The sequence below is a fragment of the Thamnophis sirtalis genome, unplaced genomic scaffold (assembly GCF_051295495.1).
Source record: "Thamnophis sirtalis isolate CommonGarterSnake01/CBP01778 unplaced genomic scaffold, rThaSir2_p1.2 scaffold_3, whole genome shotgun sequence".
In the NCBI taxonomy this organism is placed as follows: Eukaryota; Metazoa; Chordata; class Lepidosauria; order Squamata; family Natricidae; genus Thamnophis; species Thamnophis sirtalis.
The window spans coordinates 17,862,956-17,877,459 of record NW_028261383.1 but is presented as its reverse complement, the minus strand read 5'-3'; the positions used below and the strand labels follow the sequence as shown (position 1 = coordinate 17,877,459).

Sequence of the window (14,504 nt, the reverse complement as noted above, 5' to 3'; positions counted from 1 at the left end):
GAGGAAGATGCAAAGATGCATGATTTCTATAAAGAGCCAACAACGCTTTACCGGATACTATTGGCGATAGATGAAGAATTAATAAAGAAAATATATAGCTTTCTATTATTTCCATTAAGAGCCGAGGTGGCGCAGTGGTTAAATGCAGCACTGCAGGCTACTTCAGCTGACTGCAGTTCTGCAGTTCGGCTGTTCAAATCTCACCGGCTCAAGGTTGACTCAGCCTTCCATCCTTCCGAGGTGGGTAAAATGAGAACCCGATTGTTGGGGGCAATATGCTGACTCTGTAAACCGCTTAGAGAGGGCTGAAAGCCCTATGAAGCGGTATATAAGTCTAACTGCTATTGCTATTGCTAATCTTTAAAATAGAAGGTGAACAAGTGAAAGAAACAATATGAGTAAAAAACTTTGGCTATACCATAGAATTAGACAGATGGCAAAAACTTTGGGATATAAATTATAAATTGACAATGGCAACTACCTATAAGGAAAACCTGAATAAAATGTTTTACAGGTAGCATTTGCCACTGGGAAGGGTACAAAGATGTTTAAAAACATGTCCACCAAATGTTGGAAATGTAATCAGATACTTATTACCAAGTAATAAGATGGAGATGCCAAAAAAAAGGGGGGGGGATGAACGAAAATACACACGTTTAGAGAAAATGTTAAAGCAACATATAGATTTAAAGCCAGAAATATTTTTGTTAGGTATAATACCAGAAAAATAAGATAAAGGGGAAAATATTTAATATGACCTGTCTTGATAGCAGCAAGAATTCTATTTGCACAACACTAGAAGAATGGGGAAACTCCTACAGACGAAATATAATTAGAAAAATAGTAGATTCTGCAGAAACGGATAGGTTAACATTAAAGATAAAGGACAAAGATGACACAATATTTTTTAAAAAATGAGATTTGTTAATGGTTAGACAATAGAGGTAATAATTAGAAGTTAGAAGATTAATACTAAGTATGAGTGAATAATATTATGTACAAATGAATTCACCCAGACAATATGCTGTTTACTAAGCAGTTTATATGTTAAAGAAAAATGTATAAATAAATTTTTTAAAAAATATTTCCCTTATTAAAATGAACCATATTAAACATATCAGGGCTACATACAGGATGGGCGGGAGATCCGTTTAGGGACTGTAGTGTCCTTAATTTGCGTAAAAGGATCCACTGTTACATGAAACCATCTAAAGGAGAGTTGTCAAACCCAAGGGCCGTGGGCTGGATCCAGTCCGCGATGTGATCGGAACCGGCCTGCATGACTGTCCTGGAAATGGTAAGGGACTGGCCTGTGTCACTTCAGCCTGGCCCATCACATCCAGGCGGGTGCAAATGCACACAGGCCTGGCCCACACCATCCAGGCGGGCATGCATGAAGATCAAAGGAGGTGGGTGCATGCCAGGGTAGGGTAGGGCAGGTCTGTGTGCATGTTTGTCACTACTTGTGCACATGCCTGCTTACCAGGATGATGTGGGCAGGGCATATGTGTGTGCGCGCCCTGCGTCGCATTGCACACATGCTTTTGCTAGGATGGGGGTTGGCATGGCTGAAAGATGCTGGCCGGCCCCTTACAGTTTCCACTGTGGCTGCACTTACTGGAGTCTCAGTTCTGTCTCTACATGAGAGGGGGGGGGGAGATGGCAGCAGGCACTCTGTTGCTGGCCCTCCAAGAAACAGACATGGTGTTGGCACCGATAGCAGGCAGAGTCAGGGGAAAGAGGTATGTGATGCACTTAGGGGGACTTAGGGAGGGACTTAATCTTCGTAAATGTCAACGTCTATAAGGCAGTGACCGTTGCATTGTGAAGGCCAAGGGCAGGACGTCACGGATTACAGCACGCCATTGATTCCGATTTAGGGCGGCTTGTTGGGCATCGGTTATTGAAAAACAGACATGGTGTTGGCACCGATAGCAGGCAGAGTCAGGGGAAAGAGGTATGTGATGGTGCATATGCTCCATCCCATACTGCTGGGACAGGCCAGGTGGCTGCCCAGCGCATCCAGCAGGCTGGTCCACGAGCCTTTGCCCCCCCCCCCCCCCGCTACTGCCATGTCCACAGGCCAAGACAAGATGAGGATTGCGAGGGGTGGTTGGTGCCAGACACCATCAGCCCGCCTGCTTATACAATCTTATACAATAGCAGATTTGGAAGGGGTCTTGGAGGTCTTCTAGTCTTTTGGTTGTGTTTGGAGAGTAGGTTGCTGCTGGTCATCTCTATCCCTTCGTGGCTCTTGCCCTTGGCCCGTGTGTGGAGCGTATTCCCGTCGCGTACCGCATATCTGCTGAGCCTGGGTGGCAAGGTTGCTGATGGGGATCTGTCTCCCCACTCGCGGTGGCCGCTTTTTGCCTGCTGGCAACGGGCATGCGATGCCACCTCTATTTGCCCTTTCTATCTGGCTGCTTGGCGCATTGAGGCCAAGCAGCAGCGGGGAGAGCGTTGACCTCCTGAGCCGCAGGAAGCAGCTGCCGGCGATGCCCCCAGGCGAAGCTTTTACGAGCAGTGAGGCTCCCCCAACCCCGGGAGCCACGAAGCGCTCGCCGCCCCTCTGACCCCCACCGAGCCTCTTCCCACCATGAGCGTCTTGCATGAGCAACGGGAAGCGGGAGGCTGTTTCACTTTCACTTCAAACGGATGTGTAATCGCTCCGACCTTTCACTCCCCGCTTCCAAAGGGATAAGGAGTAATAATCCCCCCCCTCCTACTTTTTGGTGTCTCCTTTCTTGGCAAAGCTGTTTTGGTGAGTTTAGTTTGGGGTAGAAATTACGCTCTTTACCCAATCCAATACATTGGTTTATCTCCGTGCTTGCTTGTTCCGGCTCTCGGAGCTTTGGTTGGGCCACTAACGGGCGTCTCCTCTGCCTGTCGAGAAGATTTTCCCGGATCAGGCTGAGTGGACTACCGTCTCCTTGCGATCTGCGGGAGCCCTCCCTTCCTTATCACCCCGTCAGGGTGACATTTGGCCCCGAGAAGCCTCCAGGCAAGCAGAAATCAGCTGAGTTTTGCAGAGCTCCACAAGTTTCAGCTGCCACGCTCCGCCGACAAACTGGAACAGGATATAATTTTTAATTCCAGGAGTATTATCTGTTCAGTTAGGTCTAACTCAAAAAGAAATCTGTTCAGACAATTGCCCCTCTCATTGCTGCAGAACCTCACAACCTCAGCTTGGTCCCAAACTGCTTTATTTAGGCAGAATCAACATTTGAAGTGAGCCTGGGATCAGCCTCCAGGCTTTGGGAAGAGCTGCAAGCAAAGCAAGAGAAAATGTATGTGTGTATATTCGTTTTAGCTCTAATTGCGTGGAAAATACTGATCTTCTTTAAACATGTAGCAAGGTATTTAAGGCATTTTTTTTTTGACCCGGGGAGGCCCACGATCTCCGCCTGGCTTCTCCCGGATGCCGATTGCACTGCCCGCTCTCCGGGGAAGGTGCAGCTCCGGACAGAGGCTGCCCTGCAAAGCCTCCAACGCTGTCTCCGCGGCTGCGATTTCACCTGCAGGGGGCGCTCTCTTTGCAGTCGGCTGACTAGGCCAGTGCGCATGCTCCACTCTGCCTGAGAGTTTCAGCTGAGAGTTGCTCCCTGGGAATCAGGTGGGGGCCAGCAAGAGGGGATTCCGCGACTCAGATCCTCCCCAGGAGAAGGAAGGAGACGTAAGGCTTGGAGGGGGCAGGAAATCCGCTCCATAACTGCTTTTGGCTGTGCATAGGGGAGATCCAAGAATGGGGCAGGGTGGAGGAGAGAAGGAAGCCTAAAGGAATCCTTTGCTCACATCTCCTTCAGATCCAGATTCCTGGAAGACTGGAAGGATCTTAGGAGAGCCAGCGGAGACCAGTTGCCCGGCGGTGGTGCCAATGGCTGGAAGATCCCTTCTGAGCCTGGCAGAGAAGAGAAGTAGGAAAGGTCCCCAGGTCAGAGAAGCTTCTTTTGGGGAACACGGAAGGATCTTCACAAGCTTGAATTCTTCCATTTCTTCCTGATAGGGTTTTGGAGATTAATAATCCAAGTAGATATTTAGAGAACCTCATTAGCGATATTGGGGTTGTGTCCTTCCAAAGAGTATCTCCTTTGGAGCGACTCTCCTATTGGGTCTCATCCATCGCCACAGATGGACAGAAAGGTTTTGTAGGCAGAAAATAAAATCCAGATCCTCTTTTGTCCTGTTTTCTTAACTGCTCTTCTTTGTTTATATTTCAGGTTCTGAGGCCCTTCCAGGAATGAGGAGTAATTGGTTGGATCTTGCACATCTTTTTCCTGATCTGTCTTTCAGAGGGATCCCTGAGGATAAACGTCAAGGTCAGAATTCTTCACTAGGTAAGGGAAGACTGTTCCACTGGATTGGAGACTTTCTAGGAAGATTCCAGTAATTCTTAATTCTCTGTGTCTTCTCGGGTCTTAGTCATTGGGCTTAGTAGAAGGTGACCCCATAAGAAAAGTAGAACTCCCTCTTCAAGCTAGAAGACTTAAGGCGCATAAAGGGATTCCCTCCCTTCAGAGCAAGCCTAGGATTTGCCTTTCACAGAAGACCAACTTTTGTAGGAGCCACCTTGAATTGCATTCTGGCTCCTCCTCCATCATGATTTCTCTTTGTCTTTGGCCTTCCTTAAGATATAGTTTTGACTAAATTCCTATACAGATCCCTGCTGGTCCATTTCCACAATACAGTAGCAGAGTTGGAAGGGACCTTGGAGGTCTTCTAGTCCAACCCCCTGCCTAGGCAGGAAACCCTATACCATTTCAGACAAATGGCTATCCAACATCTTTTTAAAGACTTCCAGTGTTGGGGCATTCACAACTTCTGGGGGCAACTTCTGTTCCACTGACTAATTGTTCTAACTGTCAGGAAATTTCTCCTCAATTCTAAGCTGCTTCTCTCCTTGATTAGTTTCCACCCATTGCTTCTTGTTCTACCCTCAGGTGCCTTGGAAAATAGTTTGACTCAGTCTTCTTTGTGGCAGCCCCTGAGATATTGAAAGACTGCTATCATGTCTCCCCTAGTCCTTCTTTCTATTAAACTAGACATACCCAGTTCCTACAACCGTTCTTCATATGTTTTAGTCTTCCGTCCCCTAATCATCTTTGTTGCTCTTCTCTGCACTCTTTCTAGAGTCTCCACATCTTTTCTACATCGTGGCGACCAAAACTGAATGCAGTATTCCAAGTGTGGCATTATAAAGTGGTATTAACACTTCACGTGATCTTGATTCTGTCCCTCTGTTTATGCAGCCTAGAACTGTGTTGGCTTTTTTGGCAGCTGCTGCACACGGCTGGCTCCTATTTAAATGGTTGTCCACTAGGACTCCAAGATCCCTCTCACAGTTACTACTGTTGAGCAAGGAACCACCTATATACTGTACCTGTGCATTTCGTTTTTGTTGCCTAAATGTAGAACCTTACTCTTTTCACCATTGAATTTCATTTTATTAGATAGTGCCCAAAGTTCACGTTTGTCAAGATCCTGAGCTTGCAGGCATGTTTCCTGGGTTGCTAGTATATCACTGATTTCTTTGGTTTCAAACTGCAGAGAGGGGTTGGGGAGAGAATTTACAGTGATTAAGCAAATGCTTTGGTTGCCAAGAGCATAAACTTCCATGTATTGTTCCAAAAGGTTAGGAGAACAATCTAACTGATGTTTGTTCTTCAGCATGTGGTGGATTTGGCCTTCTCCCCTTATTCTTGCCTCCCATGATGGAGCCTATGAAAGGTAGAGTGTACTAGTGGCAAAAAATGGAGGGCAGGACAGGGAGAAATCTTAATTTGTCCCTTCAATCTAGAAAAGATGAATTTGAACCCTTTCCTGTTTCTATTCTGTCTCTCTCCATCCCAGTGGACAAAATGGAGTCACCGTTCACTGAGTCATCTCCTTCTATTGGTGACACGGAAAGAATTGCCGGATTCCTGACTCAGGTAGGAAGGGAGAGATTAGCCGCTAGATCTATGGAATTCCTTATTGGTTTTATAATTCTGGTTTTAAAAAATGCCACATGGCAGTTCATGTTGCCTATCCCAAGTAAACGAGAAAGGAGATGAATGGTTAAGCTAAATCTCTTTATGGTAAGTATAATTTTGTTTTTCTATCGTTGGGGAAAGAGATAAATTGCTTTGTATATCATCTGCATCTTGATGTCTGGAAGTATCCCCCTAGTATTTTCACGAATGTTCATGAATGGTTTTTTTTTTCAATTTAATTTTTTATTAGTTTATTAAAGTATAAAAACATGGAAATGTAAATCAAGAGGAAGGGGAAAGGAGAGGGTATAGTATAATGGGAAAAAGAAAAGAAAAAGCATCTATTTCCAACTCTCCTTTGGTACATTAGGACCACAACTTTTTGCTTTTACACAACATAATGTGCAAATTATTTCTATCACAATAAGCCTGTCTAGTTTACAAAAAGAGAATCAAAGTTTCATTTTTTTTTCCTCATTGCAAACAGAAAATCCAAAAGCAATTTCAAGCTAGAGACAAAATTAAATATTTCTTGTTTGGATAAAAGAATCATTTTCACCATCTCAGCTTCTCATTCCTTGGGGAAAATGATATATCATTCATTCTCATATTTTCAAATGTAGTCCATAATATTTTACCAACTTTAGAATATTGTTCAGCATTACTTAAAGAACCAGCAGACCTGTGTATACCTACATACTCATTTTTTAAAATACAAAACTAACTTAAAGCTTTCTTACAGTACATACATCAATTTTTAAAAAAATCCATCCTAATTAATTAAACCATATTTAAGTCACTCCTCCAGCTTATCTTCATAGAATGGATTCTTTTTCTTCTCTGCCGACCCTATCAAGTCTCCTTTCCTAAAGAGGTTCTCTGATTTATTTACATCCATTAAAAAAGTCCCAAAGTTGTTCTGTTAGACATTGTAAATTGGTCTGAAGCAAATCTTCCCCGATTAAATTTTCCCTCACTGAAATAGTTATCATGTTTTTTTTCTTGAATTCTCAGCCTTGTTAACGTCCATAAAGCAAAAGTCCCAAACTTGACCTCTTAAACATTGTGAAACTACTTGATACACATGTTTCAGTCGCAGTGAGAAGATTGTACTCACACCATCAGAGTTGAACTCAGATTTATATTCTGAGGTTACAGTTAGGTTGTTTGCATTATCTGGTATTTGTAAAGTTGAAACAGTAGATTGATAATTTTCTACAACTAGTTGTATTTCTTGTTCTATTTTAATATCATCTATAGAATTAATATATTTTGGTTGATTCACAAAAGGGAGAAATCTTCTCCAAGGACTGATCAAGAATCTGTTTTATAACCGACACCAGTTTAAAATTAGCCATCCGTGGCTCCCTATATTGTTTATTTATTCATTTAATTACCGTATTTGTCAGAGTATAAGATGCACTGGAGTATAAGACACACCAAAGTTTTGAAGAGGCAATTTTTTTAAAAAGTAGGTAGGTACATAGAGGGATAGAGAGGGAAAGAAAGAGAGAAATACGGTAGATAGGTAGGGGAGAGAGAGTAGTTAGGTAGGTAGATAAAGGGACAGAGAGAGAGAGAGAGAGAATGAGAACGAGAGAGAGAGAGAAATACAGTAGGTAGGTAGGGAGAGAAAGAGGTAGAGGGAGAGAGAGAGAAATAGAGAGAGAGAAATACAGTAGATAGGTAGGTAGGGAGAGAGAGAGTTGGTAGGTAGGTAGATGTTTCCAGGTGTATTTATCCTTGTGCTGGAGAAGGAAATCGCTGACAATCTGCAGCCCCTAAGACTTTGTTTCTGCTGGCACAGCACTTGATCAATGTAATTCTCATCAATCAGTTAAAGAGCTTTCCAAAAGGAGGAAAAAAAAGTTTTTGCACTCTGGAAACCTCCCCAAAACAGCCTATTTTTCGCAAAAATGGGCCCTTTTTTAAAGGCGGGAATAGCCGGGGGGGGGGCTTGCAAAGTGCTCGTGAGGGGTGGGGGCCAAAAAAGGGGGAAATTACCTGTTTTTTGACAAAAAATGCATGCATAGCCTTATGGAGGCTTATAGCGTGCTGCTGGGGATAGGGGGACAAAAAACAACTTGTTTTTTGCTCATTTCTGCTCTCCCCAGCCCCCAGGAGCTCTCTGAAAGCCTCCATAAGGGTACGCACGGCCATTTTAGAGAAGGGGCAGAGCTTTGCGAGGCAAAAAATGCTGTATTCGATGTATAAGATGCACCCAGTTTTTCAGCCTCTTTTTTGAGGAAAAAAGGTGCATCTTATACTCTGAAAAATACGGTATTAATTACCATATTTTTCAGAGTATAAGATGCACCTTCCCCCCCCCAAAAAAAGAGGGTGAAAATTTGGGTGTGTCTTATACACTGAATGTAGCCCCACCCACCCCAAACCTTTGGCCTGTGCCTCCCAGCAATTTACCTCTTTGCAGCAAATGAGGGCTTGCAGAGGCTTCAATAAGCTATAGCAATCCCTACAGCCTGTAACAGCTGATGATCGGGAGAAATTGAAAGTGAAACTTGCTGTTTGCTCAATGGCAAATTGCTGGGAGGCAGATTTTTTTTTTCTTGTGCTAATCAGGCTGTTGGCTGCAAGGAGGTAATTCAACAACTAAATGCTTATAGAATGTTCATATTATTAGACTTATTTTTTAAGACTGCTTTATTATTATTCTAATATATATATATATATATATATATATATATATATATATATATATATATATATATATATATATATATATATATATATATATATATATATAATATTTATGCTGATAAATAAATAAAGGGAGACTAGTATAGTTTAGGGAGACTAGTATAGTCTTTATCAGCATAAATATAACAAATGTAACAAAAAGGCAACAGTAAAAAAATATTGGGTTTCTGTCTGGATGGTCTCTTGTGACGAGCCGAAGACAGAGAGTGGAAGTGTGACCTTCCTCCCATATTTGGGCATACCAGGGGTTGTGACTTTAAATATGTATATACACACACACACACACACACACACATACATACATACTTTTTTATTTTCCATTTTCATAACATATAATCACAACTATACTATTGCATAGCCAATATCATATTGTATTAAGAAGTAATTACATCAGTTCCTCTTGCCATCAATGCCAAGAAAGATAAAAGCCCATTATTAGCTCTTCTGTTCTCCATACACCTCTTTCTTCTACCTCTCTCCTACCTCCTTTCTTCCCTCTATCATCCTTTTCTACTGTACTTCCCCTTCCTTTCTCCTTCTCCTCTCTCTTCATTCCACTCCTTATTCTCCTCATCTTCCCCCCTTACCCTCTCTCCTATCCCTCTCTTCCTATTTTTCTTCTCTCCTCTGCTTCCCACTCTTCCTCTCATTCACTTGGTGTATTTCAGCTTCTGAGCAAACTCCATTCTATGTTGATGGTATTTATGCTTCCATATCAATATACTTAACATATCTTAATTTTAAAGAAAAAATAAGAGAAGACAGTATACATGTGCAATCATATTACTTTAAAATCCAACACCCCTCGTCAAGCCTAATATACATCCCTCCCTCCCCCTCCCCCTCCCCCCAACCCCCTTCCCAGCCTTCCCTCCCCCGACTTCCCAGAACCCATTCACGGTATAAATCTATAAATAAAACAAAAACAGTCTAAAATATATTTGAAAAAAGAATAGAAAATTGATAACATTATTACCAATTATCAACATTTATTATTATTCTAGACAACAAAATGAAGAAGCTTTTTAAAATAAATGCTTGATCTGAAGAGGCCCCGTGCTATTGTTTTAAAAAGTACTATTCTTTTAAATAGCAGAGAATAACTATACTTCCAGAAAGCACATCAATTTTAACAGCATCTGTACAAGTACAGTCTAAAATATAACATTACAAACTATGTATATTTTCTGTACTGTTTGTTGTAAAGAGGCAAATTGCTGAGAGGCAGATATTTTTTCCTTATTTTCCTCTCCAAAATCTAGGTGTGTCTTATACTTCGGAGCGTCTTATACTCCAAAAAATACGGTATATGAAGGAAGTCTTGCAAATTCTGTCCAGTCTGCTCACAGGGATTCTTCCTTCTTTAGGGTCCTGTGTCCTTTGGAGAGGTGGCCATCCATTTCAACAATGAAGAATGGTTGCTGCTTGATCTCAGCCAGAAAGACCTGTATCAAGAAGTCATGTTGGAAACATCTAGGATGGTGGCTTCTTTAGGTAAGGGTTCCCCTGGAGGAAAATTTAACTCAGGGCAAGGTGTCACTAGATATTTAATTTACAGCTTAGATCTCTACCTAAATTTAATCTCTTCTTTTTTCCTATTACATTAATTAATGGTCTTCTAAATAGCACAATTTTATTTAGAAGAAAGAGATCAGTGTGGTGATCAGAAATGATTGTCTTGTGGTCATCCTTGTGCCCTGGGTCCTTACTGTGGAGTAATTGAGGATGTTTTTGCCTGTTGCAGTTGTCCTAATCAGCAACAAATTTTGTCTTGGTTTGTGTTGCAATGGCATATGTTGTCTCATGGATTGCAAGTTGGGTGTGTCATAGTTGAGACAATTTGTGGCCCAAGTCCTGATGTCAAGACCTGTTCTTGCATTAAATTTTTAGATTAGATTATTCTAATATATTTTTGTTTTTCTCCCCCCACAAGCATTTGATGTGCAGAAGGGAAATGACCGAGAGAGGAATTTAGTGCCATTGCAAATAATGAAAACTGAAATTCCTGAGGAGACCTCTTCAAATAAGCGGGGAAGGAAGAAACATGAAAAACAGTACAATTTGAAAGAAAAATCTCTTGAATGTGTGGGAATGGATCGCTTCCTGACCCAACGTGATTCCAAAGAAAATACGGGGAAATGTCACAGTAGAAAAAGATTCAGATCAAATCCCAATGTTAGTAACTGCAAAACTGGAGAAGGCTCTAATAGAAATAATCTTACTTCACATAAAGTGATCCAGGCAAGGGAGAAGCCCTGCAACAGTGTGGATTGTGAAAAAAGTGTTGGGTGGAGAGGTAATTTAACTTCTCATAAGAAGATCCACATCAGAGAAAAACTCTATAAGTGTCTAGAGAGTGGAAAGAGCTTCAAATACAGAGAGCGTCTGAAATCCCACAAAAAGATCCATTCTGGGGCAAAACCTTATAAATGTTTGGATTGTGGAATAAGGTTCAATGTAAAGAGTTCGCTTACTTCTCATAACCGGATCCACACAGGGGAAAGACCCTTTAAATGCATACAGTGTGGAAAGAGCTTCAGAACTAGTAGTTATTTGATGTGCCACAAAAGGATCCATACAGGGAGAAAACCTTTCAAATGTGTGGATTGTGGGAAAAGGTTCCGTGTGAAGAGTTCCCTTACATCTCACCAAAGGATACATACTGGAGAAAAACCCTTTAAATGTATGGAATGTGGGAAAAACTTCAGATGTAGTAGTTACCTGATGTGCCATAAAAGGATCCATTCAGGGGAAAAACCTTATAAATGTGTGGATTGTGGGAAAAGGTTCAGTATGAAGAATTCTCTTACGTCCCATAAAAGGATACACACAGGAGAAAAACCCTTTAAATGCATACAGTGTGAGAAGAGCTTCAGCACTAGTAGTTACCTGATATGCCATAAAAGGATCCATTCAGGGGAAAAACCCTATAAATGTTTAGACTGTGGAAAGACCTTCAGAATGAAAGTTCATTTTACTAGGCATACATTGATCCATGTTGGAGAGAAACCCTTTAAATGCATAGAATGTGGGAAAAGCTTTAGGCAGAGTGGTGGTCTTGCCTCCCATAAATTGATCCATGCGGGACAGAAACCTTTTAAATGCATAGAGTGTGGGAAGAGCTTTAGGCAGAGTGGTGGACTTGCCTCCCATAAATTGATCCATGCGGGAGAGAAACCCTTTAAATGCATAGAGTGTGGAAAGAGCTTTAGGCAAAGAGATGGCCTTGCTTCTCATCAAAGGATTCATACGGGAGAGAAACCCTATAAGTGTATAGAGTGTGGAAAGACCTACAGAAATACAAATCAACTGACATCTCACAAAAGAATGCATTCAAGTGAAAATTCTTATAAAGGCACAGAGTGTGGAAAACATTTCAGGACAAGCAATTTCCTTGCTGCTCATAAACAAGTCCATACAGAAGAGAAACCCTATAAATGTCTAGACTGTGGGAAGGGCTTCTGCGAAAGCAGTGGCCTTGCTTCCCATAAACGTGTCCACACAGGAGAAAAACCCTATAAATGCATGGAGTGTGGAAAGAGCTTCAGTGTAAAGTGTACTCTGACTTCTCATAAACGGATCCACACGGGAGAAAAACCGTATAAATGCCTAGACTGTGGGAAGGGCTTCAGTGAAAGCAGTGGCCTTGCTTCCCATAAACGTGTCCACACAGGAGAAAAACCCTATAAATGCATGGAGTGTGGAAAGTGCTTCAGTGTAAGGAGTGCTCTAATTTCTCATAAACGGATCCACACAGGAGAAAAACCCTATAAATGTCTAGACTGTGGAAAGGGCTTCAGCCAAAGCAGTACCCTTGCTTCCCATAAACTGGTCCACACAGCAGAAAAACCCTATAAATGCATGGAATGTGGAAACAGCTATAAAAGCAGTACTTATCTGAACCTCCATAAACGGCTCCACACAGGAGAGAAACCCTATACATGCCTAGAGTGTGGAAAGACCTTCAGTGTAAAAAGTGCTCTTACTTCACATGAAAGGATCCACACAGGAGAGAAACCCTATAAATGTTTAGAATGTGGGAAGAGCTTCAGCCAAAGCAATCAACTTATTTTACATAACAGGATTCATACAGGGGAAAAACCTTATAAGTGCACAGACTGTGGAAAGACCTTTGCTACCAGTGGCAATCTGACTTACCATAAAAGGTCCCACACAGGAGAGAAACCCTATAAATGCCTAGAATGTGGAAAGAGCTTCAGTGATAAACGCTACCTTACTTCCCATAACAGTATCCACACAGAACAGAAATCATATGCATGCAATGAATGTGGGAAGTGTTTGAGTACAAGCAGGTCTCTTACTTACCACATTCGTAGCCACTCGCCGAAAAAATTGCACCCATGCACAGAATGTGGGAAAAGCTTCAGATTAAAAAGTCACCTTACTTCTCATAAGATCATCCACACAGGGGGGAAGTAGAAATGAATGGAATGCAGAAGGAGTTTTTATGAAAACAGGTTGCTTTTCAAGAAAGAATCCACAGAGGGCAGCAAAATATCTTATGGGAAGCAATCAACTTATTTCCCTTATAATATGACCCATAACGGGATGGGAGGGAGATCCCTTTAGGGACTGAAGTGTCCTTAATTTATGTAAACTTGTTCACTGTGGTGTGAAACCATCTAAAGATATGGAGTGTAAAAAGAATATCTTTGGAAAAATGTTGTGGGGAACAGTCTTCATTTCATAGTATCACCAGGGATGGGTTGCTGCTGGTGTTCCTGCCCATTTGCTTCACACACACTTTGTTTGTTCATGCGCAGTTGCCTGTAAATTGTTCTGCACATGCGCAGAACATTATAAAATGACTAAAAAAAACCTGCTGGCAACAGCATGGGCGACTGGGGAACCGGTTCAGGGGCGTGGCCAGCCTGCCATCCCTACCGGTTTGGTGACCCAGTCCCAATTTCCACCGGTTCGCCCGGACCAATGTGAACCTGTAGCAACCCACCTCTGAATATCACCATGTGTGCAACTGATTAAATGTATGGATTTTGGGAAGCTCCCAGAATAGATTTTTTAATTCCAGAGGTATTATCTATTCAGTTAAGGTCTCACTGAAAGAAATCTGTTAAACAATTGCCCCTTATTACTCCCAGACCTCACAATCTCGGCTGGGTCACAAATTGATTCATTTGGGCATAATCAGCATCTGGACTGATTTTGGGATCAGCCTCCAGGCTTTGTATAGAGCTAGTATATGCAAGCAAACCAAGAGAAAATGTATGTGTGTATATTCATTTTAGCTCTAGTTGTGTTGAAAATATTGACTGCCTTAAAACATATAACAAGGTATTTCAGCTATTATTTCATATGTGCACCAGTTTAGTTGCAAGTGGAAATCTCTCCCAAATATTTATATACACAGTCCAGTCTGGTGCCAAATTGCATTAACCCAGCTAAAAGGGACTTTATAAATAGTTTTATTGGTCCAACAATGTACCGTATGAGCAATATTTTTAAAAAAGGAAGTATTGCTTGATTTAAATTATTCATTGTTCAGTTTCACAGAGTAATCAGTACCATATTTTCTATTTTCCAAGATTTTCAAAAGTCAGTTTATTGCCTGTTTCATTTGGTGCTATCAAGTTGATCAGAAAAATCAATCATACTTGACATGTTAGGGGACCATGGCATTGCTATGGTTTTGGAGAAAACTGTTAATAGCATGATTGTGACACTGTGCTTTTTAACTTACTGTATATACTCGAGTATAAGCCTAGTTTTTCAGCCCACTTTTTGGGCTGAAAAAAGCCGCCTCGGCTTATACTCGAGTCAGTGAAAAATTTGCCCGAA

At 41.7% G+C, this 14,504-nt stretch overlaps 1 protein-coding gene across 2 annotated transcripts; it reads left to right on the top strand.

Annotated features, from left to right (window-relative positions):
* Positions 1 to 4,264: 4,264 nt before the first annotated feature.
* On the top strand, positions 4,265 to 14,396 carry LOC106553327 (uncharacterized). Of its 2 annotated transcripts, none has more exons than XM_087711386.1 (4): positions 4,265 to 4,334; positions 5,848 to 5,927; positions 10,055 to 10,181; positions 10,621 to 14,396. In XM_087711386.1, the coding sequence occupies exons 2-4, from the start codon at positions 5,856 to 5,858 to the stop codon at positions 13,125 to 13,127; spliced, it is 2,706 nt and encodes a 901-aa protein (XP_087567512.1). In that variant the 5' UTR covers positions 4,265 to 4,334; positions 5,848 to 5,855; the 3' UTR covers positions 13,128 to 14,396. The 2 variants fall into 2 exon arrangements, with proteins under 2 accessions (XP_087567512.1, XP_087567511.1); XM_087711385.1 differs by lacking the exon at positions 4,265 to 4,334 and adding an exon at positions 5,332 to 5,724.
* The last annotated feature ends 108 nt before the right edge of the window (positions 14,397 to 14,504 follow it).